Source organism: Accipiter gentilis, chromosome 16, assembly GCF_929443795.1.
Source record: "Accipiter gentilis chromosome 16, bAccGen1.1, whole genome shotgun sequence".
In the NCBI taxonomy this organism is placed as follows: Eukaryota; Metazoa; Chordata; class Aves; order Accipitriformes; family Accipitridae; genus Astur; species Astur gentilis.
Window position 1 is genome coordinate 3,843,835 of NC_064895.1, and position 27,586 is coordinate 3,871,420.

The 27,586-nt window shown below is 38.3% G+C and overlaps 1 protein-coding gene across 2 annotated transcripts in view; it reads right to left on the reverse strand.

Annotated features, from left to right (window-relative positions):
- Positions 1-1,099: 1,099 nt before the first annotated feature.
- HCRTR2 (hypocretin receptor 2) overlaps positions 1,100-27,586 on the reverse strand; it is a 35,663-nt gene continuing 9,176 nt past the window's right edge. For both annotated transcript variants that reach the window (XM_049819400.1, XM_049819399.1), the window contains 7 exons: positions 20,613-20,791; positions 18,927-19,170; positions 11,589-11,704; positions 5,983-6,203; positions 4,492-4,613; positions 3,179-3,379; positions 1,100-1,535 (listed from right to left, as the gene is read on the reverse strand). In XM_049819400.1, the coding sequence (XP_049675357.1) occupies positions 1,342-1,535; positions 3,179-3,379; positions 4,492-4,613; positions 5,983-6,203; positions 11,589-11,704; positions 18,927-19,170; positions 20,613-20,762 (1,248 nt within the window). In that variant the 5' untranslated portion in view covers positions 20,763-20,791 and the 3' untranslated portion in view covers positions 1,100-1,341. The remainder of the gene's footprint in view (positions 1,536-3,178; positions 3,380-4,491; positions 4,614-5,982; positions 6,204-11,588; positions 11,705-18,926; positions 19,171-20,612; positions 20,792-27,586) is intronic.

A 27,586-nucleotide genomic window follows, 5' to 3' on the forward strand; every position in this document is an offset into this window, starting at 1 on the left:
AAAACCTAGGAAAAATATTTACATAACTTAATCAAATAACACATCGTCTATGAATAACTGCCTTTTCCAAAACATTTCAACCTGTGAGAATGTCTTCTATGTGAAATGCTTTTTACTGCAAAAGAAGCCCTCCCTCCTATCTTACCTTTCCTTTTGAAAAATCTTAACCAAAATGCAAGAATAGTGCCACAGGGAGCTTGTGGCTCAGGTTCTTATACATTAACTCTTTCTGACCACTAGGCCACGTTACCCTAGTAGACTAAGTCTCCAGTAATGCACCATCCTCGTTCTTTAGGAGGAATAACTACCATGCATGGTAGGAAGCCCCAGGCCAGGGAGCTTATTCCATAAACAGAAAATGGGTGAGTACTTGATCTACCGGTCCCATGAGATATCACCTCCATAATATCCACAGAGAAACATTTTATTTTAATTGTTGAAAAGGCAGTGTTTTCTTAGCATATCAATCTGTGAATTGTTTGTATCATTAGTATTAAATGGCAGCTGAGAGAGAAATTGTGAAATCAAGCAAGATAACCAATGTTTTCTATTTTTAAAGATCCTTGGAGATCTTCGAGAGCAACACTTGCAGACATTACTGACTAAAATGAGCTACCAAAGTTAAAATGTCCTGTCCTTCAGGGGTGCTGACACTTGTTATTCCTATTGGCCTGAGTAGGAATTTGAGCTTATAGCACCTTTGAGCATCACATAAGTTTTATTTAAGTAGTTACTTTTTAGGCACTCGAGTCTGAAGGAAAAAGATAATTGGCTGTTTAGTGTAATCTTATAAAAACATGTGTGACTTGCAGCACTTTGGGTTCACATCTTAGAAGCATGTCTATGCTTAGAAAAGTAGCTCGGAATCTCCTCAAATGTATCTGAAGTGAAAGTTCCATAATGAACATAGAATTTACTCCAAGTGAATTAGCAGAAAAAGAAGTGCAAATTAATTCCAGAATATCACTAGTGCATAAGTAAGCATTCCTTATAAATAAATGTCATTCATTTATAGAAACAGAATATAAATAAATGATGTTTGAGACTTCTTTCAAATACTTACAGTTCTTTATATGATACATTTTAGAACATTCCACAGCATCTAAAATATATAAAAATAAATATCTACACTATTTACAAAGTGTAATACAATCCAATCTTTAAAAAGACTTGTAAAGACATGTTCTTTAGCTCATGCTGAGGTAAGTAGGTTTCTGTAAGACTGAGAAGAAAAAGGAGAGGCAGTCATTTTGATGGAATCCCTTTGTCCAGTCGTTGCAGGCTGTAACATGCTAAAAGCACGTGCCATTCTCTGGTGGTCTTACATGTATTGAGCCAAAGTCATCCTTGCTGTAACTCCATCGAGGTAAGTTTAGTTAAGCTAGGGACGAATTTGTCCCACTCTGCATTCCCTCTGTTGTCAGTGTCTTCTGCAGAAACCCTCACAGCTTCATCTAAATTTGAAGTCATGTTCATCCCTGGTATGTGGAGATGCAGTTCCACTGATTTCAACGGGCTGAGTGTAGCTGGGATACCTGTAAGAAAAAATCAAGATTTTAAGGTGATTTTACTGTTTGTATCAAGTAGCTGGCAGGCTTCCCGGTGATTGTCACTATGCAGGTGATGAACTATTAACAAAATGGTCTGCCAGAAAATGTTCCAAACTGCACTTGCAAATTTTAAGTGAAGACTTCTTGACTGAAGTCTAAGGGGATTTCTGATGTATAAACATTGATTTTCTTACTTTTAAACATTTTTAGTGTGTTCTACTACTTATATAATACACATTATTTGGTAGATTGCTCTGTGGTTCCTTATCCAGATGCCACTGTGAAGAGCAGAGCACTACAGCTTCCTGTGTACAAGTCAATCATACAATAGTTTGGGTTGGAAGAGACCTTTAAGGATCATCTAGTCCAAGCCCCCTGCCATGAGCACAGGACAGGCAGGGAGAAGAGAATGATGACAAATAATAGATATAGAGTAAAACATAATGTACAACCACACTGTCACCTGGGTTTCATGGATACAACCTTGCTTGTGCCATACATACAGGAATGGCAACACTACTGGAAAAGAGCAAACTGAATTCAGGAAAAAAACCCACACTCCTCCTACAGTAAGTGAAAAGAACAGACTTCTTCAGAGGTAATTTATTTATTTAATTCTTTTTAGATATATATTTCAGAACAGATTAGCTGTCCCTGGAGATACTAACTTCTCTGTTATCAATGTATAGCTTATATAGCCCTAGACTATAGTGTCTGAGATAACTTCTAGAAAACCAATGTTCACATCCCTAGAAGACGAGGGATGAATCCTGTACTTGCAGTGCCTTGCAAAGTCCTGCTGGGATATAACATATAATGTAATGAGAAATATCAGATAATAGATTATATGCCATCTTCCATCTATTCACAAAGCTGGGGAACTGCACGATCATTTCAATGTTTACTCAGAATTGGGAAAGCTCGAACAACTTCTGCCTTTCATTTCAGACTGCGTTCATTTCTTTATCAACCTGTACTGAAGAAAAATCAAGAGTGGCTTCCCAGTTGTTCCTGAATATATACAATAACCCACCCAACAGGAAAAAGAGCAGAAAATGAGAGAAAAGAAATTAATGTGAATTTCTTATTTGATCAGCCCAACTCACACCAGAATGCATGGTAAGCAGATCATTTGAAAGAGTCAAGGACATTCAGGTAGTTCAATCTGTACACCCAGTTTTGGTTAAAATATTTGTTATAAAATATACCACAACTTCAGAGAATTAGCTCTGAGTAGAATATAGCTGTTTATAAACACATTGCAGCTCCAAGGAAAATGATCTTCATACTTTCAGGTACCTGTTCTTTATTTAATTAGGAGTCTAAAGAAGTAGGGATCCAAAGAAAATATTTATATCTAATATGATTACTTTACTCCCTCCCCAACTGCAACTCAACTTTTAAAATAAATGAGATGAAATTGTTTCAATATATAACCAAAGTTGTAGCATATTCTATGAAATATTTCTTGTAAATTCCTTTTCTTACAATCAGTTCTTAATTGTAAACACCCTTCTCTCATTGCATTGTGCTCAGATTCAAATCTTGTATGCACAATTAAATTTTACTTCCCCAGCATCAAAAGACACAGGGACAAGTATACTACCAGTGGGTAATAGGTGCAGTACCATTTGCTGGAATTGTGTTTATGTTGGTCAATACAACGTGTTCTGAAAGTTTTGAAACGTTATCAAAATTGCTGATCTGGGTAGTCAAGGATTTCCGACTTTCTGTACTGGCATGACCTCTGGTGAGCCGTTCATCATGGTGACTGCGAATGCCAAAGATGCAACAAGAAAATGCTGCTTTAAATTCTTCTCGGAATTTCCCTGTCAACCACAAAAAAACATTAATGAAAAAATTGTACATAAACCGTGTTTCCTCATACTTTACAGATTAGAAAAAAAGCAGCTATCTAAAGCAAAATTAACCCAAACCTCCCAGATGTTCTTCTAATGCAGAAGTAGGAAATCACAATTTCAACATCTTGGAGAAGGACAGAAAAAATATAACCTTTGTAAGAGCATATGTAAGGTGTGGTAAGGAGCCTAAATTATTCTTGGCTAGACAGAATGGAAAAACTAGAATGATTTATGAAATTATGTCATGGATAGTCTGTCGATTAATAACATATCTAACAAAAACAAGCAATTGAGCAATCATAGGCTTAAATGACTGAATCATTACCTGACATACGAAATGAGAGGTCATGGCTAATTTGTATTTCATCTTGAATACATTTTAAAAGAAGATTCAAAGTGTTTGAAAGCCCATTAGTGTGCTTTTGGGGCTCAGAGGAAATTGTTCAGATCATCCTCACACCACACAACACAAAAAACCTGCAGCGGGCAAATGTGCAGTAAGGATCGACAGACTTTTGCCTCCCTGTATTTAGCTGTAATACCACCAGTTTAGGTCCTGATTCTGCTGTCCATAGCCAAATAAGCCAAATACAAATTAAGGCAAATCTTTACTAGTAAGTAAATTGCCTCCTGGCTGGTTCTTTGGCCTTGAACCTAGTTGGCACAGTCTGGTCATGCAAGTACTAGTAAAGACTCACAGCCCCCAAAACCCGATCGCTGCGTATAAAACGTTAACTGGGGACAGCCCCTGGCCTGCGCTACCTCCCAGACAGCATCTGGGGAGTGTTTAGGGGAATGATAATTGCTTCAGACCAAAGTCATGCCAGGGACTTCTCTACCAAAATAATGGCATGGACAGTCAAATTCAAGCACTTGGACTCAGGCCCTGGCATTGTTTAGTTTAGTTATAGGTAGATAGCCTGAAGGTAATGGGATACGTCAGGCAACTTTTCCAAGAAGAGGATCTAGCTCCCACCGGAGGAGCTGGGCTGATGTTACACAGTCATTAATCTTACTTGCTATGGCTCATTACATTCAAACTATACATTAAACTTGAATTCTAGGTGACTGTAACTTACCACTGAGGAAGTTATAAATAATAGGATTGGCTGCACTGTTTGCATATACAAGCCAGTGTGAGAATGTGAACCAGGCATATACAGTTTCTCTGTCATCAGCATGATTAAACATCCCAAAAACCCTACAGAAAAAGAAAATCAAACCTGAAAGATGGCAAAATTAGAAATCATATAAAAGGTCTGGCAACTTCTAGCTTAATTTTATCTCTGATGACCTATCTGCAGTATCACAGAAAAGCTGATTTAACAGTGCTTGCTTTCTTGAGAGAATGAAGTCCCCTCCCCATCCCTCAGCCTCCCGTCTTAGTGGTTTAGCACAACAAAGACCATCAGTACTTTACTTTGCAATGGTGAAGATGTATGACTTTTCTGCTAAGTAACCAAAGTCAGCCAGTGTCAGATAAATCAAGACAAGATGGGAAAAGTTGCTTTTGACCTATTCATGTCATTAAGGTTCCCAGCTCCAAGCCCTGCAATAAACAGGGGCTCTGGAACTCAAAAGGCACTGAACTGGCCTCAAAACCGAGACCACAGTAGTAGCTTCTGTCCTCCAGAGAAATCTGCTTTGCCCAGATTCCTTACACCTAACTTTTGCCATTGAAGTGAAAATCTAACTATGGGCCTACTCTGCTATTGTAGTCGAGGCAGGCTGTGTAGTTCCTCTGTGACTCAGATCACAGGTGGCCTGAACTCTCTTCTGGAAATACTTCTTTCTCTCCACATTGCCTACCAAGGGACTTGAGGATGAAAAGTACTTAAATTAGGCCTCAGGGAAGTGCCAGACTTGAGTGGGATGTATTTAAGCCTTCATATCCAACTTGAAACTATTCCTTAAAAATAAAAATGTTCATCAAGCACCAATAACAGGCTGGTTATTGTTCAGGATATTAAAATCTTCTGCTATATGTCATTATTTATCGAATTTCCAGAGGGCTTATGAGATATAACTAAACCAAAGCCTTAGCCTGTCAGGCACTGAGTGTACACAATTACATCTCAAATGAACAGGAGAGAAAAGGGTAAAAAAGTAAAGCATAGCTTCACAGGCAAACCGAAGGGTTAGCTTAAGGTCTCAAAATTGTACATGAAAGGGGCTTGGGTTTGAACCCAGTGTTTCCCAGTCCTCGAGGCCAAGCCACAACACCACACTCTCCTGCTAACCTTCAGCTGGTGCTTTTGGTAAATGCACTTCTACAGCAAACAAGCTGTAATCCCATGTAAATGACAGGTTTTAATGAGGAGATAGGCTAGATCATTTTCATGAAGAAGAGCTTGCTAATAAGCAAGTTCCACTGTCTGGCCTTTAAGTACTACAGATAGGTTAGATATATTTTTTTCTTGCAACTGTATGCTTATTTTCCATTTCTTTATTGTGAAACAAATAAGCTTACCCTTCAAAAGTATCTGCCAGAATAACAGGAATCATGTAACAGAAGATTGTTTTTAGACAGAAAGCTTTACCAAGTATTTACATTTTGGGATAAACTTTACCTTTTCAAGACATTGAGGATGCTAATTGGTAGATAGCAAAGTGCAAAAACCAGGAGGACAACCATTAGCATACGTGCTGTTTTCCTTCTCGCACGAATCTGTTTTATTTCAGCTGCCACAGCGCTAATCTTTGACTTTGTGGACTGTCCCAGCCCTCGGGGCTGTGCTGAGGACTGCAGAGGCTTCCATTTTTTCTGAACAACAGAAGAAGTTCCTGGGATCTAAGAAAGACAAAATAAGGGGCGCTTTGAAAACCTAGCACTGTGGGTAGCTATAACAAGAAAAATAGACATGTTGACATACGCAATGTAAGCTTGCAAGGAGAAGTAGGGGTTTTTTATTAAATTAATTGATGTAGCTGCAAGAAACAAACCCAACTTCAGACACACTTGAAGGACAGCATAAAAATTTGTGTTTTATCCAAATGTATCAACTGATGTATTAAAATTTTCTTTCCACGTACTTTGTCTTGCTCATGTCTTCAGACTCTCACACTTACCAATCCTGTTTTTGAAATTATGTTGCTATAAAGTTCTACGTTAAACGTTTTGTTGTATGACAAAGTAGTTTATCCTATTAATATGCTGCTAGTTTAAGATACTAAACAGCTTCTCTGCACTGGAAAACAAGGATTTAAAGCCTACATAGTTTTAAGTGACATAAAACTTCCAAATATGGAATCTAGACTACAGTGAAGCAGCTAAAGAAATCACAGCTGAATTGTGGATCTCCCTGCAAAGCCCTTCAAAACTGAATATATATACAGTGATGAATAGAGGAGAATCATGGAAGAGTGCCAAGACATAGGAAGAATTAGGTTGGCCAAAGACACCTTGCAATGGCTAGATGTAGCACCATGCTATTAAAGAAAAAAAATAAACCTCATTTTTTTGTTTTTTTCTGTGCCCTTACATAAACCAAACTGAATAAAGCAATTTTTCTTCAGTTCTTCAAAATTATTTCCTGCCTGCAGCCAAATGTGAAAGACTACAGATGGCAAGGACTTTCTTAGAGAACTCTATTACAATGACATTTATAATGTTTTCAGTGTTGTATATTGTGAAAACCTTTAGGGTAGAAATAGAGTTTTATTCATGTGTAGTGCTATTGTCTGTGGGGTGACTTCATAATTGATATTTAAATGCAAAATTCAAATTGCCTATGATAACATTTTAAAAATTAAGGCTTACCCACACAAACTGACCAGAAAAGAATGAAATTTTGGATATTTAATTCAGAAAAAAGTAAGCTAAAAAGGGAATCCTTGTTCTAAAATAAAAACATGCACATTCAGAATTATTCCAGAATAGCTATTATGTTGGTTTGCTTTTTGGTTGGTTTTTTTTTTTTTGTGTGTGTGAATAGCTTCCTTGCACAGAGAAACCATTAATTTAGCATTTATGTGCACCTCAAACCTAATTCCAACTATTGGAATGTTTTGGCAAAGTTATGTTCTAATTAACAGGAAATCAACGGAGCAGAATGGGGGATACATTATAACACTGATTTTTTACTACTGTGTCTATGGACATAAGACAAAAAAAATCCCCTTGCACTTAGTTCTACTGCGGGTTCCCACTCATTCAGCTGAAATCAGCAGTTTCAGTTTCATACCTGGACATGTCTGTCCTATTGCAAGGGATTTACCCTACTCAGCTGTGGGTCTAGTACTGCAATGTGTCTTTGCCATGTATTACTGAGATAATATACTGGCTTATCAGGGGTGCTTTGATATTCTGTTCTTCTAACTTTGAAGCAGAAGTTTTTCCTTCCTTTTCAGTCATACTGAGTTACCACATTGTAGCAAGAACTGGAGATGGAAGCAGAGAAATTCGGCCAAATCTCTCCCTCCTGATTATGCCAAAGATTCACTTGAGGAAATCATTGAGCAGCTTTCATGGTAGCTAGATGCAATGAAGATGAAGAGAAACATTATCTTGGCTCAAAATTGTGAATGGCTATTTCTACAGAAATGTTAGCCATGCTTTTTACATGGTTTTGTACATGTGGGTGCAGGTAGAAGGGTCTTTTCTGGTATTTAATCAGTCTTTAATAGCAAGCAGTGATCAAGGGCAGGATTGTATACAATGTACAGTCTCAATGTACTACATATTAAATTGTTAAATCTTCAGGAATTTGTATTGACAACCTTTCTAAAGAGCCTTATTTTCCTCAGTCTTTACCGGGCATACACCTGGGCTTTGCTACTATTACACCAATAGGCAATAATATAGCAAGAATTTTACCAAGAAAAAAAAAAAGAGATATATGCCCACAGATGCATAGCTGAACCAGTACCATCTAAGGACCATAACACTTCAGAAGTGTGCGTGTGTGTGCGTGTATACAGAAATATTTACAAAGATGCATTTATGTAAACACATATCCATGTAATACAAGTGATAGGACAAGAGGAAAGGGCCTCAAGTTGCGCCAGGGGAGGTTTAGGTTGGATATTAGGAAAAATTTCTCCACCGAAAGGGTTGTCAAGCATTGGAACAGGCTGCCCAGGGAAGTGGTTGAGTCACCATCCCTGGAGATATTTAAAAGATGTGTAGACATGGCACTTAGGGACATGGTTTAGTGGTGGACTTGGTAGTGTAATGGTTGGACTTGATGATCTTAAGGGTCTTTTCCAACCTGAATGATTCTATGATTATGTATGTACAAGTATACACATGCCAGCATATACTTGCTTTTCAGTAATGAATCAGTTATGAAGATAATTGTGGATAATTTGTGTAATTCCAATGATGCACTAAAATCCCACTAGCTGTGTCCAAACAGGTACTAAAAGTTGCAATTCTTTTCTTATGCACCTTTCCTCTATCCCCTCAAATTATTATCAAGGGCTTTATAACCAGAGGAAATCTCTCCAAATGCAATAACAGCTTGCAAAGATTGGAAGGTGCCAAATTGCAGCTGCCAAAATGAAAATGGGTAGGGTTTCTAATTATTCATGTGAGTAGGCTTTAGTGTCAATGCATTTGGACATCAGTAAGTGGAAGCATACAGTATGGAATTTGATAATACAAATTATGTATCAACACTTTCATCGTAAGTCAATTCAGTCCTATTTATTTGTTCAGAAGTTACTTTTCATCTACCTAAAATCTGCAAGAAAACATAGCCTTCTAAGTCACTACTTCCTTGCTAATAATTAAAATGAATTACTCAAAATCCCTGGTATTTGTGGCATAATAGTTCTTGTCTTTACAAAGATGAATCATGAATTCAAAGATTGTAAAGCTTATATTCAATGATCTGCTTGAAAGACACAGTCAGTAATTTTAAGATCTATTGCACAAAATACGGTAAGGATAGCTTGTAAATCTATCTTACCTTTAGTCATCTGAAAATTTACAGGCACAACACGCTCCATTTTAACAAAGAACCTTTAGAAAAAGTGTAAGGCATAGAAAGCATCTACTGTTTGCTGTGTTGTTTCTATCACGTACGTCTGGAAGGCTTATTGTACCTTGCAATAGGATCACTATATTTCACTAAAGTTCTGGCAAACAGCATGATTTCTTAATTGAAACTATTAGCAAATAATACATTTAAAGCACTGCATTCATTTGCTTTACATGACTAATTATGGCACACCTGTTGCACTTAGAAAAATGCCTGATGTCTGCAGCCAAGTCACAGTTGATAATAGATGTGCAGTGGTTTTAATTTCACTTAGTGCAGCCTCTTATACATAGTGCTATCATCTATGCTAGGAAAAGAGACATCTGTAATTTTGCATCATTGACAGCACTAAGCCTGTAGCAGTATTTGTCTTTTTGCCACTAAAAAAAAAGGATCATCCTAACCTTGTCAGCGTGGAAGATGTATAGGGATTAGAAATACTGTGAAGAAGAAATAGGGCAGCTAATACAATTACGGGGGGGGGAAACCCCAACAAAACAGGTTGGTTTCCAGTCATTTAACTTCTGCTTTGAAGCTGAACCAGCATTTTCAACCTACGTGCAGGTTAAGAACAATTGCTTTGCGTTAACTTAATTAGTGGACAGTTTGAGGGAATAGGTAAGTTGTAAAGAAAGTACAGAAGAGAAGGGTAAGGAATATGGTGACAAGGTAATTGGGTGCTACAGGATGGATAACTATTCAGCAGTGCAGGGCATCTGAGCAAAGCCTTTGTTCTGGTGAAGAGCCCGCTCAAATTGTAAAGCTTAAATTTTACCTTCAAACTATCTATTTAATCTTATAAATGTGAGAAATTAAAAGCAAAAATAAAAATTTAAAGATAAACGGCAAGATAAACAGCAACTCTGGTTTAACCTAATCTGATTAGAAGTGAGAATAATTGCTATTATGCTGTATGGATGATAACAAAATGCCTTAAAGCAGATTTGTTTTTTCCTATATTTTAGTTATTGGCAAGAGATACGATTTGTCAGTGTAAGATTTGGTTTTTACTTTTAACATATGTATATTTAGAAATCTAAAGTCTACTTGTGAATTCTCTGATGGATCAATTAGAACTGCATGAAAAATGCTCCTTGATGTGGCAGATATTACGCCCTGGCCAGGACAGCCTCAAATTTGGATGGTATCAGACCTAATGGTGAGAGAGAAATGATTCATATCTTGATGGAAATGCCAGCCATTGTTAGAGCCATTTGAGAGGACAGAAGAGGGAATATCTTGCATCATGTCTTCAACAGGATGAGTTTATTGTCCTTTACAGAATGACAGGGCAGGAGGTGGCAGAGGACTACAGCTATAGAGAAATCCTGGACAAAGCAGAAGACAGCAGAGAAAACCATAAACTGAGGCATGACAGATTACAGTTCACACCCAGAAACTGATTCTCGAGCTGACACCACTTTGAATCGTTGGAGGGGGAAAAATGCTCCTGAAAACATTCACATCATTTTTGCCACTTTGATTCAAATGTTCTTTGTGTGCCGCCTTGCTTGGGTTTTTTTGTTTCATATTTCTGTTTTCTTTCCTGTATTTTTAATGCAAAGCTTGAAAAAAACAGATGTTCACATTAGAAATCATGCCAATTATTTGTCAATGATTCACATCAAATGTTAACTGATAACAGCCAGCTTCACATCAGGCAATTCCAGTCTCACAGTTCTGATATCTGGACTTCTTAGTCTAACTTCTGTTCAGATTGGACCTGCTATGAACCTGAGACTTTGTAGAGAAAAATAAAAATGAAAAATTGTACAGACTACTAACAAAATGAGAAGGTCAATTTTAACTTTTGGCTGGTACAGAAGATTTTAGCGGTATAAATACGATCACCTAAGGTATTTTGGTAAGAATTTAGATAAAATGGGAGAGATCTTTCTTTTGCCTATAATCAATCTTTCTGTTGCCTTTTTCTCTCTTCCTCTCTCTCTAAGCCCTTCCTAGACATGAGCAAGAAGGGGTTTACATTCAGCCTGACTGCCTTCCTTTTTTAATGCATCTCAGTGCCTATCCAAGGTGGCTGTCAGCCAACAGTGTCACTGAACATGGTAACAGTGCTGGATGTAAAAATCCAAGTCCTGAGTGACAACATGGAGCGTATAGAGAAGGTTGTACATAGGAATCTGCACATAGTCACAACAGCAAGCAAAGAGAGCTAGTGTTAAGTGACTTACCTGGCGACACCACAGCTTTCGAAATATTTGCAAATAGGCCAACACCATAAGACACAGTGGTGCCATGTATGTCACCAGAAAAAAGCATGTATGATACATTTTGGGGTAAACCTCAGCTGGAAAGAGAATTCAAATAGGAAAAGTGCATTTAAATATACATACATTTCAAAATCACTGTAAGCCAAATTATTCATATAGTTATGCATGTGTTTTTCAAACATAATAGGTTATAATGGAAGATGTATCCAATAATATTATGGTCAGGATCGATTTTTTAATAATTTCTATACACATTCTGTTTCTATTATAAACATGCTTTTATCTCAAGCATCTCTTATATCACATTACTGCTTTCATATCACATTATTACTTTAGGTATGAAGTCTTAAGAAGTTTTGGGTTTTATTAAATCAGTGAAAGACAGAAAATTTCATTACCTAACAATAGCTAACTAATTATCCAACCTGCCTTATCTTTGACATATTTAACAGATTGTGTAACTGCCTTTAGTTTTAATTCTGCAAAGGTTACTATGTATCCTTGAGTAAATTGCACAGTCTCTCGCCTATGAACAGAGAATGTAGACTACAGCACACGGGATGCTGGTGGGAGGAGAGACAGACATCACTTTTTGGTGGCAGAATAAATGTGATTAAGACTCAGTGATTTATTATTACGATTACACTTTTAAAAATAGAATTAATTCAGTCAAACTTAGGCAATTTCCAAGATTATTTTTGACTCAGCTTTAACAATAATGAGTTTGCTACAATTGTGTTATAGTTGCCTGTGCATCTCTTTTCAAAAGACAATGCATGAATGTTAATTGCTTAGAGACAAACATCTTACAAGTGTTGTGAGTGTGTTGTGGTTTAAGAATATTGTATCATAAGCTTCATCATTAGATTATAGCCGAATGTGCAGTGGGTGCCTGGAAAACTTGCTTTTACTTTTGTAACATCAAATATAGTCTGGGATTACCAAATGTTGATATTAATTACAACTTAACATTTATGGATGGCCTCAGAAAAGGAATGAACATTATGGAGAGTGACAATATGTAGCAGAAGAGAAAGAGCGCACTCCATGAACAGTTAGATTGCATGGTAATCCTAACCATTGCATTTTGGCTAGAGTAAAGAAGGAATGTTTATGTTAATTTCCAGAACTTCCAAATGTCTCAGGATGAGAAGAACTGCAACTGAAACTCTGTATTGATTGTAGTGAAAAAAAAAAAAAAAAAAAAAAGGAAAAAAAGAGTTGCATGAGATCAAAAGATTGGTGAGTCAAACTGATTTTCTGCCTCTTAAAGTGACTGTGGACCCTATCAAACAAGAGGTCCCTCTGCATGCCAGGAGAATCCCTGAGAGTTTGATTAGACAAGGAGATAGAAAGACTTGGCCCAAACCCTCGCAGCAGGGAGGAGTACACACGCCATCATGGTAACTCCAGGCTCACCCCCAACCCCAGGCTCCAGTAATATCACACTCAGTGTTGGGCCTGAAAGTGCCAGCTGGTTCACCAGTCCGAAAAACCTCAGTACCAGGCAAATAGAAACTTGCTACAGCAAAATCCAGCCCATGTTCATCGCTAGAAAAGGTAATAGAGATGTTGCCATTGACATTTGACAGCTTTGGTGGATCAGGGTGCAAAAAATTCAGATGAGCAGCATCGGGCTCCTTACTTGCTCTAAGATCCTATAGCAAATCAGCTTACCACCTCTTAACTAGCAGCTGCAGCTACTAGCTCTTGTCAATGAACCTGGGGGAGGCAGACGATTTGGGGCAGGTTTTTTATAATTGGTGATAATCTGGGTTCGTACATTGACTGATGAACTCAAACTTGGTTTTGCGCTCCAGAAAATGCAGCCTCGCAGCAGTCCTGTCAGACAGGGAAATACCGACACGCACGCTTCACAGGTGGAGAGATTAAGGAGAAACTGGAGTAACGTGTCGTACTGGGATCACGGGAGGTCAGAGCTGAAAGTACATTCTTTCTGCTCAGAAGGAGGTGCCACCTGCCTCATCAACGCTCTGCAGGCAGCCAGGCCCCTTTCAGGTAGAAGGACGGGACATATTTAAAAGGCCATCTGGAGTTTATGGCTTCCAATTTAGCATTCCAAGTAAAGTGAAACATTAAATGAGCCTAGCTATCTACAAAGAACTGATGGACCAGGTTGGAGGAAGATCCTAACACTTGCCTTTGAAGTTTAGCCACCTGGAAAGTGCCAGCTGCTAAACATCAAAGGAAACCTGTCCCTCCTCCACCCAGGGCAAAGCCCTTTGTAGAACTTTTCCCTAAGAAGCATGACCCTGTTTAGCTTCTCAAGCCGAAGAAAAGCTTTAAAGCTGTTTGACAATCACAGCAAGCAAGAAGGAGGAAGGGCTGGTTTGGGATACTGTTCATTTATCAAGCGAGTGAGTTCCAGGCTCCTTGAAGGAGAACATCAATCAGTCTGTGGTGCTGGTGATTCATCAGCTGCCTGACTGGGGCTGCTGAGCCTCTTACTACCCAGCAGAAGAGGGGAAAAGGGTCCTTGCCTTCCACGGACACTTAATGGGCTTCAGGACAGGGGGAGATCGCTCTTAGCTGGAATAACCATCTCTTTAAGAAGAAATTAATGATTTTCCCATCACTGGCCACTATCTTACTGAGAAGAGAGAAGGGGACAAAAAGCAAATGGGTGGTGACGGAGATGGGACTGGGGCGAGGTCAGCGTTCCTACTCGGAACCGGTCATACAGCACAATTACCCCACCCGCTAAAGGATCAGTATGCTAAAACAAGCCACCTTCTGTCTGCTGCAGGGTTATTAAACAAATGTTAAACTTTTCTAAAGCTTCCTTCTCGGCACTGTGTTCCAGTCCCAGGCTGCTGCTCAATGAAGCAAGGAGGTAGAAGATTGAAACTACGGCTCCTGGATTTTTGCCAGAATTTTACTATAGTTGTGTAAATACATATATACATACACATATGTATGCAAACTGAAAACAACCCAGACTCAAAAGGTTTTGCTACGTCTAGCAAATGAAATATTCCCTTAAGCCATAGGTGCATAATGAAATTGGTACTCTCGACAGCTTACCTAAGAATAGGGAAAAACAACAAGACTATCAAGTTTCCTGAGCATCAGCAGAGGGTTCCCAGGTTTCCTGGCCTCAGGAAGATAGCTGTGAGATTTTGGAGTTATCAATACAAAGAGGCAATGCAGCTAAAAGAGTATACTTTTAGAATAAAGCTTAACAAATAGGGATGTTAGGAAGTGGGTGCTCATAGTAGAGAAAATTCAACCACACAACACAGTCCTTTCCAAACTATGTTCCTATGTCAGCACACTTACAGTTAGCTAATACTAAAATTACATTTTCAAACCTGATATATTATGTTTGAGTTATCGATTCATGACAACACCAAGCTTCACTTTAGTATTAGCAATGTTCTGACTTCTTTCTGCATTAAAATGTCCCACAAGTTTTTCCTTAAATTCTGAACACTTTGATAAACAGGATGTATAAACCTTCATGTAATAATGCAATTTCCAGCGATTTGCTTTCCAGAATTAAGACAATATGTTTTTGTACAATTTTATGAGTAGTCTGAGAGGAAATGGAACACAAAGTCTTCCCTTTGTTTCCATTCATCCGTGTAGTTCTGGGAAAGGATTATCTCCATATTCTTTCTATCATTTGCAAAGGGGTTGGCTAATGCACTTTGGCTAACGCTCGTTTCACGAACAGCTCTAAGAGAATGTATTTAGCTGACTTGGACACATGGTGAACTCATTTTAATATAAGTTGCATCAAATTCAGCACATAGCAATTACAGACTATTATAGAACTGTGGCCAACACTGGCTCCTTAAGTGAGCCTGCATAGGTCACATGTTGGATCCTTCTGCATTCCCAAATAAAATATTGTTATTAGACAGTACTCAAAATGAAAAACCCTCAGCCTAGAATTGGCAATGAATTTTATATTCAGGAATGCCAGAAGCAATTAAAAAGAAATTGAGCCCTGTTTTAGGCTGAACTGTTGCTTCATTTGTAGTCGCTGGCAGCTCTCCAACAACATGCTTGGAATCTTATTAGTCAGGGTGGCCACTATTTCTTCACTGTTAAGGAGCCCAAAGGCCCAAGGTGCTGATCAGACCTTCCTTCCAGACGCTCATCAGACTTGTACGGATTTCAGCAGCTGGACCTAAGTCTGAGTAGGGTACAGTGCCGTCTCCTGCTTTGGCATCTCTGCCATTTTCCTGGACATGCCTTCCTGGTAGTCCTCCACAGCACCTCGTGTTTCAGTGGCCCTGAGTTCCCCGAATTAGAACAGGCTTCCAAAACACTTTGGAAAGTGTCATTAAGCACCCTGTTTTTGCAGTCCCACCCTTGACAATTCACAGCTTAACATCCTTGGGACATACGGTGTACATGATGCTCTGCAAAGATTTCATCGGACGTACCCTAATTTCAGACACCATAAATTATATGTGGTTCTAAACAAAGCAGTAAACACCCAAATATAATCCCTTTCCTCTAAATTGACTCTCCTATCGGATTTGCTTAGGCGTCTTGAGTGTGTGCAGTTTCTACATCTCCACTTTCTCTTTGCAAATAGAGCTTATTCGTAAGAGCATGAATTTATTTCTCCTTCAGCCTCCTCCTAGTTAGCTTGCTTTGACCCTCAGTATTCCCCTAGTCAAAAAAAGGCAAAACAAAATCCAACAAGAACGCAACCATTTTCTTTGAAAATACTAGCCCTTGATTCCTTCTGGCCTCAAGGCTCACTAGTCTTTTCAAACTGCTGCCCTGTTATCCATGTTCTTTTTTTCTTCTGTTTGGGGGGCTTTGTAATTTCAAACCCTGGTTTTCAGTAGAAAAACTGTATTTCTAAGCTTTGGCTCAACTCAGTGTCCTTAGACATTTTCAGTTGAATGGAAATTATTTGTAGCTAATGACACCTTATTCTCTAGGCTGAAAGGGATGTTAAGATATACACATCTTATATTTTATCCTCATTGATAATACACGGTTAACTCTACATTTACTAAGTAATTCCACAATTTGAGCAAACTACTTGTAACTTAACGCATAGAAAGGTTCTTCTCTCAAGTTACTGCGATAAACTATTATCAGAAAGTGGAGAGGATTATTTTTTATGGATAGCTGAAATGGACCAGCAGAATAACTAGCAATGGTGGTGCATTATCTTTAGAAGAATAATTCATTAAAAAGGCAGCAGGATTGTTATCTTGCAGTGGAATGAAAAGCTTCCATTTCAGAAAACTTTAACACATTTTTAGTCTGAAATTATTTTCATTTCAGGCTCAGTATAAATTACAAAAAAACCAAACTAACAAAACAATTTTGGAGTATTTGCACTTCATTTCTGAAGCCACACGCAAAAAGAACTTAATTCTATGCACAACTACTTGCCTTTGTTATACCCCTTTCTACCTCTCCAAACATCCAAGTGAAGGCTTACAGCATAACCCGAAGATCAATAGGTTTCATTTGGGACAAATGTACTCCATAGGAGTAGAGTCTTGCAAACACACGGAAGTTGTTTTTCTTTTGTATAATGGGTGCTCCAGCTCAGGTGTGTCCGGGGGCTGCAACTGCTCCAGCGCAGCCCTGAATGACAGGCAATCTTTAAAATAGTTCCAAGGCTACTACGGAGTCTGTAGTTCAAAAGCGACGCTCTCCTGGGGGGAATCAAAAAGTGGCCAATGCAGATCTGGAAATTTTGAGAACGCGTTCACTGATGAAACGCTCTTCTGACTCCCAAATTAATTAACTACGTCATTTTCATTTCCTAGGTTGATTAAAAGAATCTTTGCTGCAGATCTCACCTCGAAGCGGTGAAGGCACGGATAATTAGCTCTGCAGCCACAACGAGTGGACACAAATTGTACTTGGAGTGAATGCTGTGAAAGAAAATAGTCACACAGCATCCAGCAGCAGACTGGGATACAAAATTGTTCACAGATGAAGAACGAACACTAGAAGAGCAGATGTGTCCTCTCCAACGAGACAGCAAGTACAATACTCATAGTTTAACAGAGGCTTTCTCTAACCTACAGACTTTCAGCACATCTTTGGCTGCCACGAGTGCCAGCCAGCTAATGGTCTTGTCCCGGAGGACTAACTGGGATGAAGGAGACAAAGAACAGGGAACGTGACAGCCAGTGTCTTCTCATTAATGCCCTGGTGGCCCTGCGGAGACCGTTAGCGGGGGAAGAACTTCCAAACCAGCACATAGACAAGCCCTCAGCAGTTCAAGCTGCTTAAGCTAATTTATCACGATAATTAAGTACAGGTGATCTAGTTGTATTTTATCTTAATCGCTCACAGGGCTGGAATCCTCTTCTACAGAGACAGCTCTGGGAGGGAGCTTGAGTGTGTTTTAGTCCGACCTGAGGCTATTAAACAGGTACCTTTTAGTTATATGTTTTGGCAAGCCTGGCTTTATTTTCCTGTGTGTGAATAATGATATTACTGATGGTCATTATATCCAGTGGCAGAGTCACAGCGTGTAACTCCTATGCTCTGTTAGCATTGGAGCTATGCCAAGGCCCACCAGAGTTGAGTCTTAACCATTCGGGTGGGCGGCTAACACCACTTGCTGTGAACGGAGTCAAAATAGAAGTAGTTATTCCCTGGCAACCCTTATGCAGCTTCTTACAGCTGAATTCAAATACAGAGCAAGTTAGATTCAAAGTTAACCTGGAAAGGCAGAATTACACTTCTTGGATAGAATCATTTGTAACTGATTACAATTACAAAGTTATTTAAATGATCTTGTCCGTGATAAATTTCAGATTGCAGGCTAATTTGGTACCCCATATTGATGACACCTCTATAAATTCTGTAATGACATGCAATTTACATTGAAGTCCCAGGAGATAGCTATAAAGACTAGTCAAATATCAGCAATTAGCCAAAGCAGTATATCAGGTAAACAGAAATTCTGTTCTTGTGTAGTTATTTCTTAAGGCCAAATACTGAAGTCTTTGTAAACCTGCAATGTCCATCGATCACAGAATTATACAAGCATAGGCATTTAAGGGTGGGAACATTTCTACCCTCTGGGAGACATTAACACGGTCAAGACATAAGCCAGCCTCATTCATATAAGCTTGGTTTCAAATGTACTTTAAGTCTCACCAATATAAAAGAAAATAAGATTTCACAGTATTTGAAGAAGGGTAGTTCTAGGAAAGCTTATATAATTAAGAACATTTTGTGATATGTTTATACAACTTGACTGCATATTAAGATGTCCTGAATATTTTTATTACATAACATCAGTACAAATTCAGTCTTTATGGTCAATGACACACTCACCTCCCCAGTGCTCATCACACACTGTGAACAAGGTGGTTTTATTGGCTAATCCTGGGAACACACTGCTGCACTCCATAACAATAGCCTGAGGAATCATTATGATGCAGGACACAATCCAGATAATTATAATGCTGTTCCTTGCTCGCTTGGCTGTGCTTTTAAACATCAAAGGGTGACAAATTGCATACCATCGATCCAAAGCAATGCAGCTAAGTGTTAGTACAGACACAGAGACTGAAACTGTCTAAAGAAAAGGAAACATTATGTAAATGTAAATGTAATTTTTTCAGAGCTTTAAAAATTATTTCTTGTAAGTTTTTTTCCAGAGTTTTAAAATATTTTTCTGTTTTCAACACAGTTAGCTCTTTATCTGCAATTATTAAATAGAAATTATTCCCAGGAAAAGACTCCCTTTTAAATCACTTCTTACAGAATTACAATAGATATCCTCATCTGCTGTAGTCCCACTAGATTCAACAGGAAAATTCACAGATTAGGGTGCTACCCAAACTGAGTAGGTACAGCAGGGTCAGATTCTGAAAGAGCATAGGTATGCAACTTAGAATTTGCAAAATTTTATCTAAAAAATTCCTTTGAAAACATTAGACAACAAATTAGATCTTTTTTCTTTGTGGAACGATTTTGTTTGTTTGTCCATTTTCTGTGTTATATTTGGATACCATTTTGCCTTTTCCATTTTCACAGGAACAATGGAAATTTAGGGTCTCATAAAAAACCCCAAACAATCAGCTTAAGGCAGACGAAGTCATTTTACCTTCTATTCAGCACAGGAGATAACCTATCACTTTGGTTTTATTCTTTCACTCTGTAAATAGGTCATCATTTCACTTTCTCTTTGGATTTTCTTCCACTAGAATGGTGGCTTTGAAACAAGTTTCATGATTTTGATTCTTTCGAGTAGATGACACAATGTGGCTCTTCAGCCAAATGGGTATCTGCTCAAAATATAAATTGTGCTGAGGCACAGAGCTGATCACCTGCATACAGTCAGAGTTCTGCTTAATTCTTTGGATTTATAATAGCTGAAAGGCCAGGAACTTGTCATTCTAGTATGCCCAGTCAGTTAATCTAACCAGCTATTCTTAGAAAAGGTATTTGTCAATAATTTTGATGCAAATGATCTCATAACTAATTAACTCCACCAGTAAACGAGTGGTGGCAATTATTGCTTAAAGCAGACAATCTGAACAGCTCCCAGTGAACCTGGATACTTTGACTATTTCTAAAGAATGCAACGTAAGCCATGAAACACATATGAAAGCCCAGATTCCCTTCAGAAGTTTGGATTCTCTGTCCCGGACACTTGTATAGCGGTTTAGGTCCACACACACGGAGTATAAATTACTGTAATTCTATTTACAGACATTTTTAATTTTTTATATCCCTTCTGAATTATTAAAAAAGATCACAAAAAGTGGAGAGCACCAGACAAATGTTCCAGAAAGTGTATTGCCCAGGTCTAACAATCAGATGGACCAAGAACAATATTAAGCATAAACATAGTCACAAGTGGAACAGTCCTTTAATCCTCAGCATGTACCCTGAGATACCTACTTCAGTAGCAGGGATAGACTTCCATCAGATTATCACTATTAGGAAGATGCTATAGTTCTTTCTCTTTTTCATAACATGGGCCATGTGTACACAAACACAGTAAAATAATACCTGTAAGTAGGGAATCACTTTGCAGAGGGGCTGCCCAAAGAACCACGTTTCTGTGATGTCCACTACCAAAGTTGCTGGAAGACAAGTAATTGTAACCAGAATGTCAGCCAGAGAAAGATTCACTATGAAATAGTTGGTAACTGTCCGCATGTGATGGTTCTTCCACACTGCAATGCAAACTGAATTTGGAAAGACAAGTTAGTGAGATGGAAGTGACTTAGGGAATGCTTCAACAGGAAAACACTTAGCTTTGGAGAGTTAAGGAAATGTTTGTGTCCTTTTTTTAACACAGAATATTTGAATATGTAGTTCAGTGTAAGAACCTTGTGTTTTCTTCATAGTGGAAACAAGAGGGTACATGTAGAGAGAATCTCAGTACGCAAAGAATAGTTTTCCACAGACCACAGCATGGGAAATAATCTGATATATAAAGCAGCTTATTTTCCTGCTAGTTTATCTTCACTAACTATTCACACAACTTTCTTCATGTCTCTTTTAATCCACTGGCTCTAGTCTATGGCAATACACATCTCCATTTGTAAAAGTTTATCTTTTTCTTATGATAGCATGATGCTTAATTCAAATTGCTGCCGCACGGAATCTTGTAAACTGTACCAAGACAAAGATCACTTTATAAAATATTTTGCCGGGCATAATATATCTATTGCATCTGCAGAGAATCTGTAACGGATGTCTGGGTAACTGTGATTTGAGGTAAATAAATAAAGATAATTTTTTGCAGCATTAAGTGCTACCCATTTTAAATGTGGTATATTTTTGATGATGATTACTGTGATTGAAAGCAGCATGTAGCAGACACTTGACAATATGTGCCCTTAAAGCTTGTTTTATATCTTTTCCCTCTTTCAATTTGAAAGGCTTTTAGAAATGAGGCAGATCAGTCCTTTAGTGCAACATGGTTGCACTAAATTCATAAGCTAATACAGTAAGAGTCTGAGAAACTGGCCTAAAAATAAGATTTTTAATAACTTTGGAAGTAAAACCCTAAGAGATTGTAGCAATCAATAGCTTTTGAATGTTTTAGATTCAGTCACCAAAAGCTCTTCAAAAACTGATGCCCAAAATTTTCCAGAAACACCACAATGCTTCTTGTAAGAAAACAGTACACCTCATTGTACATCAAAGGTTCTTCTCCTGTAAACAACAATTCATCCATCATGCAAATCCAGGTGAAGATTCAAAGTCTCCTTAATCTGCCAGGATATAGCACTATGCTTAATTTAGATATATTAAACAGATCACAGAATGTTAAAGAATAGAGTTAGAAGAGTCCTCAAGAGGTTGTCCAAATCTAAAATGGAATTGGCTAGAGTTAAGCCATTCTCTTATTAAACTAGCTAAAACAGCTGGAAAAAAAAAAAAATACACAGACTTTAAGGCACATAAGCTCTTGAGATAAGATGCTTCTTTAGATCCTAAGAAGGATGGTGTGCCTGAAAGCTTGTGATCATCTTCCAGCTGCATGAGTTGATCTAATAAAATATATTTACTTCATCCCAGAAATCTTGTCTTGTTTAAGTCTTTAGACCAACACTACCACTAAGCCTTTGTTGGCAAGTTTACATTTTAAAATCTGTTACATTTGAAGATACCATGAATGTGTTGCAGTGTTTAACTATCTTCCATATTGGAAAAAAAAATAAAAATATATCCTCTAGTGTCTACCTACTTTTCTTTTGCTGCTATTTGTATCACTTTTTTTTTCCTGCACACAGGCAGGAATGAAGATTTTTCCCCTGCAGCAATGCTTCACATACATAACGACTGTTGTTACATTGTTCCTCAGTTTTCTTTTCAGACTGTACAACTTCAGAACTCTTTTACTCCCAGTGATTTTTAGAACCTCTGCAAGCATCCTTGTTGCTGTTCTCTGGACACTCTTCTGACAGGATTGCATCTTTGTGGTCAGAATGCAGCGCCCAAAACGAGCAGAATACTCATTCAAGACCTTACTAGAGCTTTATCAGGAGCTGAGATTAGAGCACTTCTTTGTGAGAGCTATGTTTAGACATTTTGGGGTAATTTAGGACAAAGAGAGAGGCAGAGGCTAGGTGGCCTTCAGTTTCTCTAACGGAAGGTAATTTTATCAAGTACCTTTTTAGGATACAGGCTTCCAAGTCATATCTAAACCCCCTGTTGTGCCACAACAGATGTTCTTATAACACACTGCAGACATGGTTCCAGATTCTATAGCTTGTATAAATTTAATCTTTGCTATGTATCAATCATGCTCTTGTAAATACAAGTGAAAACCCCTCTGCAAAGCTCTTCACTGTTCTTGTACGGGTTTTGGAGAAAATCTCCACAGTATCCATTTCTTCTATTGTTTTCTTCCTAAATACAGCATTTCAGGTTCTCTTAGCTGTGCCTGAAAGGCAAGGCTTATAAATCAAAAGCTTGAAGGAAGCAACATATAAATTGTATTTCCTTCCCATTTGGGTGATTTAAGTTACTTACTAAAGTAATTATTTCTATAGCATTGCATGATAATTACAACATAACTATCCAGAGCTTTATCGTTGTCACTTGGTGCGTGGGATTACTACAGTTTTAATTTACAGTCTGACAATGCAGAGGCAGCGTGTAACAGGTAATACATTGCTGCCCCTCTGGAATGTTGTTCACAGTTGGAAATGCAATGCTGGAGAAGAAGATTGCAAACACCATTTCACTTACAATAATGCTAACACTCTGGGCTTTATACTTACGGCTTGTTCTTTGTCTTGAGTGCAATTCATACTGAAAGTATTTTCCTGTCTTGTACTCAGCAAAAGTTAATATAAAGTGGCAATGTTTTTCTGTACTTTTTGTGTCTTATATCAATAGGCAAAAGTTAAATGAAATGTTGTTTTCAAAGTTCAGAGTTTGGCTACTTTGTACTCATGCTATGGTTTCGACCGTCCTACGTTCTACCCGATACAGAGAGGTGCTTTGTTTTCAGCATGTCAGTGTCTACAGGGGCCACGTTTAAGCAGATATGTCTGCTCTTTGGCAAGGCCTATTCTCATTCCCGTGTTGACCTGTTTGGGGAAAGGACCTGAACATAAACTTTATTTCTGGTAAAAAAATCCGTAAGTTAACAAACGTGAGGTCAATCTCATCGGCAGCAAACTGTATCAGATATCAATTCACAGCATTTTGCATGTTGTGTTTAAAGCTTTCTATCAGTATGAGCAAATGAAACCTCGTGATAGCCCAGAGAGCTAAGAAAATAATTACCATTTTCATCCTTGACACAAAGAAAGCGAAGTGCCAAACAGAAGTTGCTAAAGGCCATACAGTAAATCGGACACAGAGTAAGAAACTCGGACTCTTAATTGCCAAGTCTGTATTAAGCCTTCCAGATCACGCTGGCTTAACTTGAATGGAATTTAGATGAACTCCAGTACCTGCTATTCCTCAGAGAAATATAAAAGACTATGCCCCTTGCTACTCAGGGAGTAGCAGTACGCAGGAAAGCCGATGCACGGAAAGTAGCTCTGAATTCCTATGAATTCTACTCTATGGGGGCAAGAGGCACCTGAAAGGTGGAAAAAAATAATAATTTACAAGCATAGAAACGCAAGGTAATTTGTTACTGTAGATTTCTCTGCTTATGCTTGTGTTTCCCCTTTCGGCCTCATCCATTCTTTGTGGCACAGACCATTTTCCATTCTTTGTACGACACATAGCACAAGAACATCTTAATTAGCAAGTTTACATACTACCATAATAATGAAATATCCCAGAAACTTTTTCCATGAATGTATACCAAAAATGACTTTGTGTAAGAAGTCTCTGAAGTGAAAGTATTTTAAAAACAAGGCAGCTTTTTCGCCCACTGGTTGCCCTCTGCTAGTTGCAGGACTGTTTTCAACCTGCACAAGCATTGGTAATGTTTTCTTTCAGTGCAAGGCTAAACTGAGCTGTGAGGCTTTGCTACAAATTATTTGACTAGGACAGAATGGTATAAATGACAGAAAGTTAGTTCAATGTATTCCTTCCAGACTCAGGGTCATTCTGGGTCTATGACAGTACAAGGTTATTCAGTAGTCTTGGACAACAGCTTCATTGGTATCCCAGTGATCTAGCAGATCATAGAGAAAGATGCTCTAGCCTGTGTTCAACTATTATTTTATAGGTGTGCAAAATAGTTTGACTATGCCGCTGAACGTATTATAACTAGTTACGCATCAGAAGTAAAGAAGTTTGTATACTCTCCACTCTCACTCCTTTAAAATGCATTTTCATCTCAGGTGGTTCCGTAGAGAAGTGGAGGCATTGAGCTCCTGCATAAACCCGAAAGAAACATGTTAGAGAAAGGAAATTCCATGGAGTGGGAAATGCCATCTGCCTACCCAGAGTGAAATAGCAGAGAGCTGGGGCTTTCCCCTCAGCTTGGAGAAGGGAAGCAAGGATGAGCAAGGTAGTAAAGTTTCTCAGCTGGGAGTGTATTTTACCAAAAAGTGCTCCAAAGTCATAAACCAGGAGATGAGGCCAGCACCAGCCTTCCTAAAAAAACTTGGGAGACACCACAGAGTTAACAGGGTGTCTGTTTAGGTAGGGCACAATGTAGTGGCCCAAACCGAGCTCTTCAGACCTCTGCTGAAAATCTATGAAATAGTAAAAATAGCTCTGAATGAAACCTCGATTTAACATTATATGCCTATCTTTTATGCAACCTTTGATGTTCCCAGCTATCAATAGGAGTGAGGAAGAAAGTAGGAAAAATGGTATTAACCCAGGCACTGAAGAAGACAGAACTTTAAAAAAAAAAAGTGGGAGAGAAATGTGTAAGAAAGGAAACTGAGAAATGTGCTCCTACTGTGCATGATTTTCCTAATTACCTGCCCAGTGTGTTTTATCATTTTCTGTATTGTAGTTTTTATTTTATAAAAAGTTTCAAAGCTACAGTCAGTAACTTTGCAGCAAATGAAATCATGCAGGCCAGCTTTCACAAAGAGCAGCTCTTTTTCCAATGGTTATTAATTAATCCAACTCTCATAACTCCTTCATCTCACTGCTGATGCTTTCAATTTTTTTTTCTGCCAGAATCGAGAGAAGAATTTTAAGCAAAATAATTGCTGTTCCCATCTCTGCCACACAGTGTCAGTGAAGGCTTGGAAACTAGCTTGAGTTGCCAGGCTCACACTTTGAAAAACTTGGGGAGGTTTTTCCCCAAGCGAGGACAGTTCTGCCATAACGAAGCTCGTCTCAGACCCCATCCTCCCAACATGCACCATCTCCCTCCCCCCCAAAAAAGTCTCAGAGGCAAGTCCCAGGAAGGACTAAACATAACAAATTCAAATCAAATTTAAGACAGCTGCTATTAGAAGTCAATCAAGAAAGCTTCATATACCTCATTATATTCCTGGAGAAAAAAACCTCTCTCAAATATGACGGTAGGGTGAGATTGGTATTTTTCATGTACAAATTTAATCCCTGTTGGCTTAGTGTCCTGGGGCATTTTAATTACAGGCTGTAATGCTATCTATTCGATTAGCACAGCTCATTGTATCTCAGGCTGAATATGAAAACAATACAAAGGCTCCAGCTGGTATAAAATGCAGCTGCTTGCCTCCTGGAAGATTTATGTTGTCTTGAGCATATTAAACATGGTGCTGCAGTCCTTCTGCCGGCAGACTGCTGGTTCAGCTGTCAATTTGTTTTTCACATGTCAACCCTAAATCTTTCCCTAACTACTCTAGCAGTCTTGTCAACCTCTTATACAATGGGTCATCTTCCAGTGTGACTTCTTGGCCAAAATAGAAACATAATTTCCATAACCAGCAATACCTGACATTTCCTTATATAAAAGAATGACACTACCTTTTATCTCATTTTTGGGCAATAATAAATCCCAGATGGATGTCAACAAAGAATTACCATTTTTCACACTAAACTTCAATGATTTTATTTTGCTTTGATAATTCAGTATCACAATTGTTTGACTAAAATACCATAACATCGCCGTCCAGCAGTCATTTGGAAGTGATGCTGTGATTATAAGCACTGGTCATCAACATCTCCAAATGCATGAGGCAGAAAGCTTCTAAAGAGCTTTACTCCACAACATTTTACAATCAAACACTGATAAAAAAAATGTGTTAAATAGATTGGAGTTACACATTACTTATTCTCTACCTCCTACCACCCAGCAATGAATTGGTTCTTCATATGGCATTCTCCCCCTTGGCCGCCTTTGGTGATGCCATGACCTATTGCAAATCAAGGTCTGGGTGGTGGGGTGTCAAGCAACACAATCATGTTGAAAAGAAGGCTGAGTAGATAAGCTACCAAATGGGATTCTGGAGAGCTAGAGCCTCCGTGGAAACACTAAATCAATGCGTACTGTTGGAAGGAAAAACGCTGTCATTGAAACTACTTTCATTATGAACAATTCCTGATTGAGGATTCTTCTGCTTTTACTTATGAGTCTAAAAATTAGATGCCTAAGACTAAGCTTATTTTATTTGTTTTAGAAGGCTTTCCACTAGTCTTTCAGTAACTTTGTTGATGATCTTGAGTAAGGGGTGAGAAGCACTTTAACTAAATTGCAGAGTATATTTAATTAGGGTTTTTGAAACCAGCAGTGAGAACAAAAGATCTAAAACAAAGCGATCTCTTGTGTGAATAGGAAGATGATACCTACTTCTTATGCTGTCCATCTCTTATCCACTGTTAAGCTATAAACTCACACATTACTTCATTTTTTACATAACTAATATTATCTGAAAAAAGGACTCCAACATAAGACCAGGTTTATGTTGAAAAAGTAATAGAAAGAATGACACAAAGAAAAGACACTTTTTGTATGGTATTTATTATAAAGGAAATAGTGAAAAAACTCCTACAGCTGGTATGCCCAGCAGATAAGAACTGTGAATATGTGATGCGACAGCTGAAAAGACGGACAATATTCTGGGCTGCGCACACAAAGGAATTACATAGCCTACCAGTGCGGTGATAGCTCC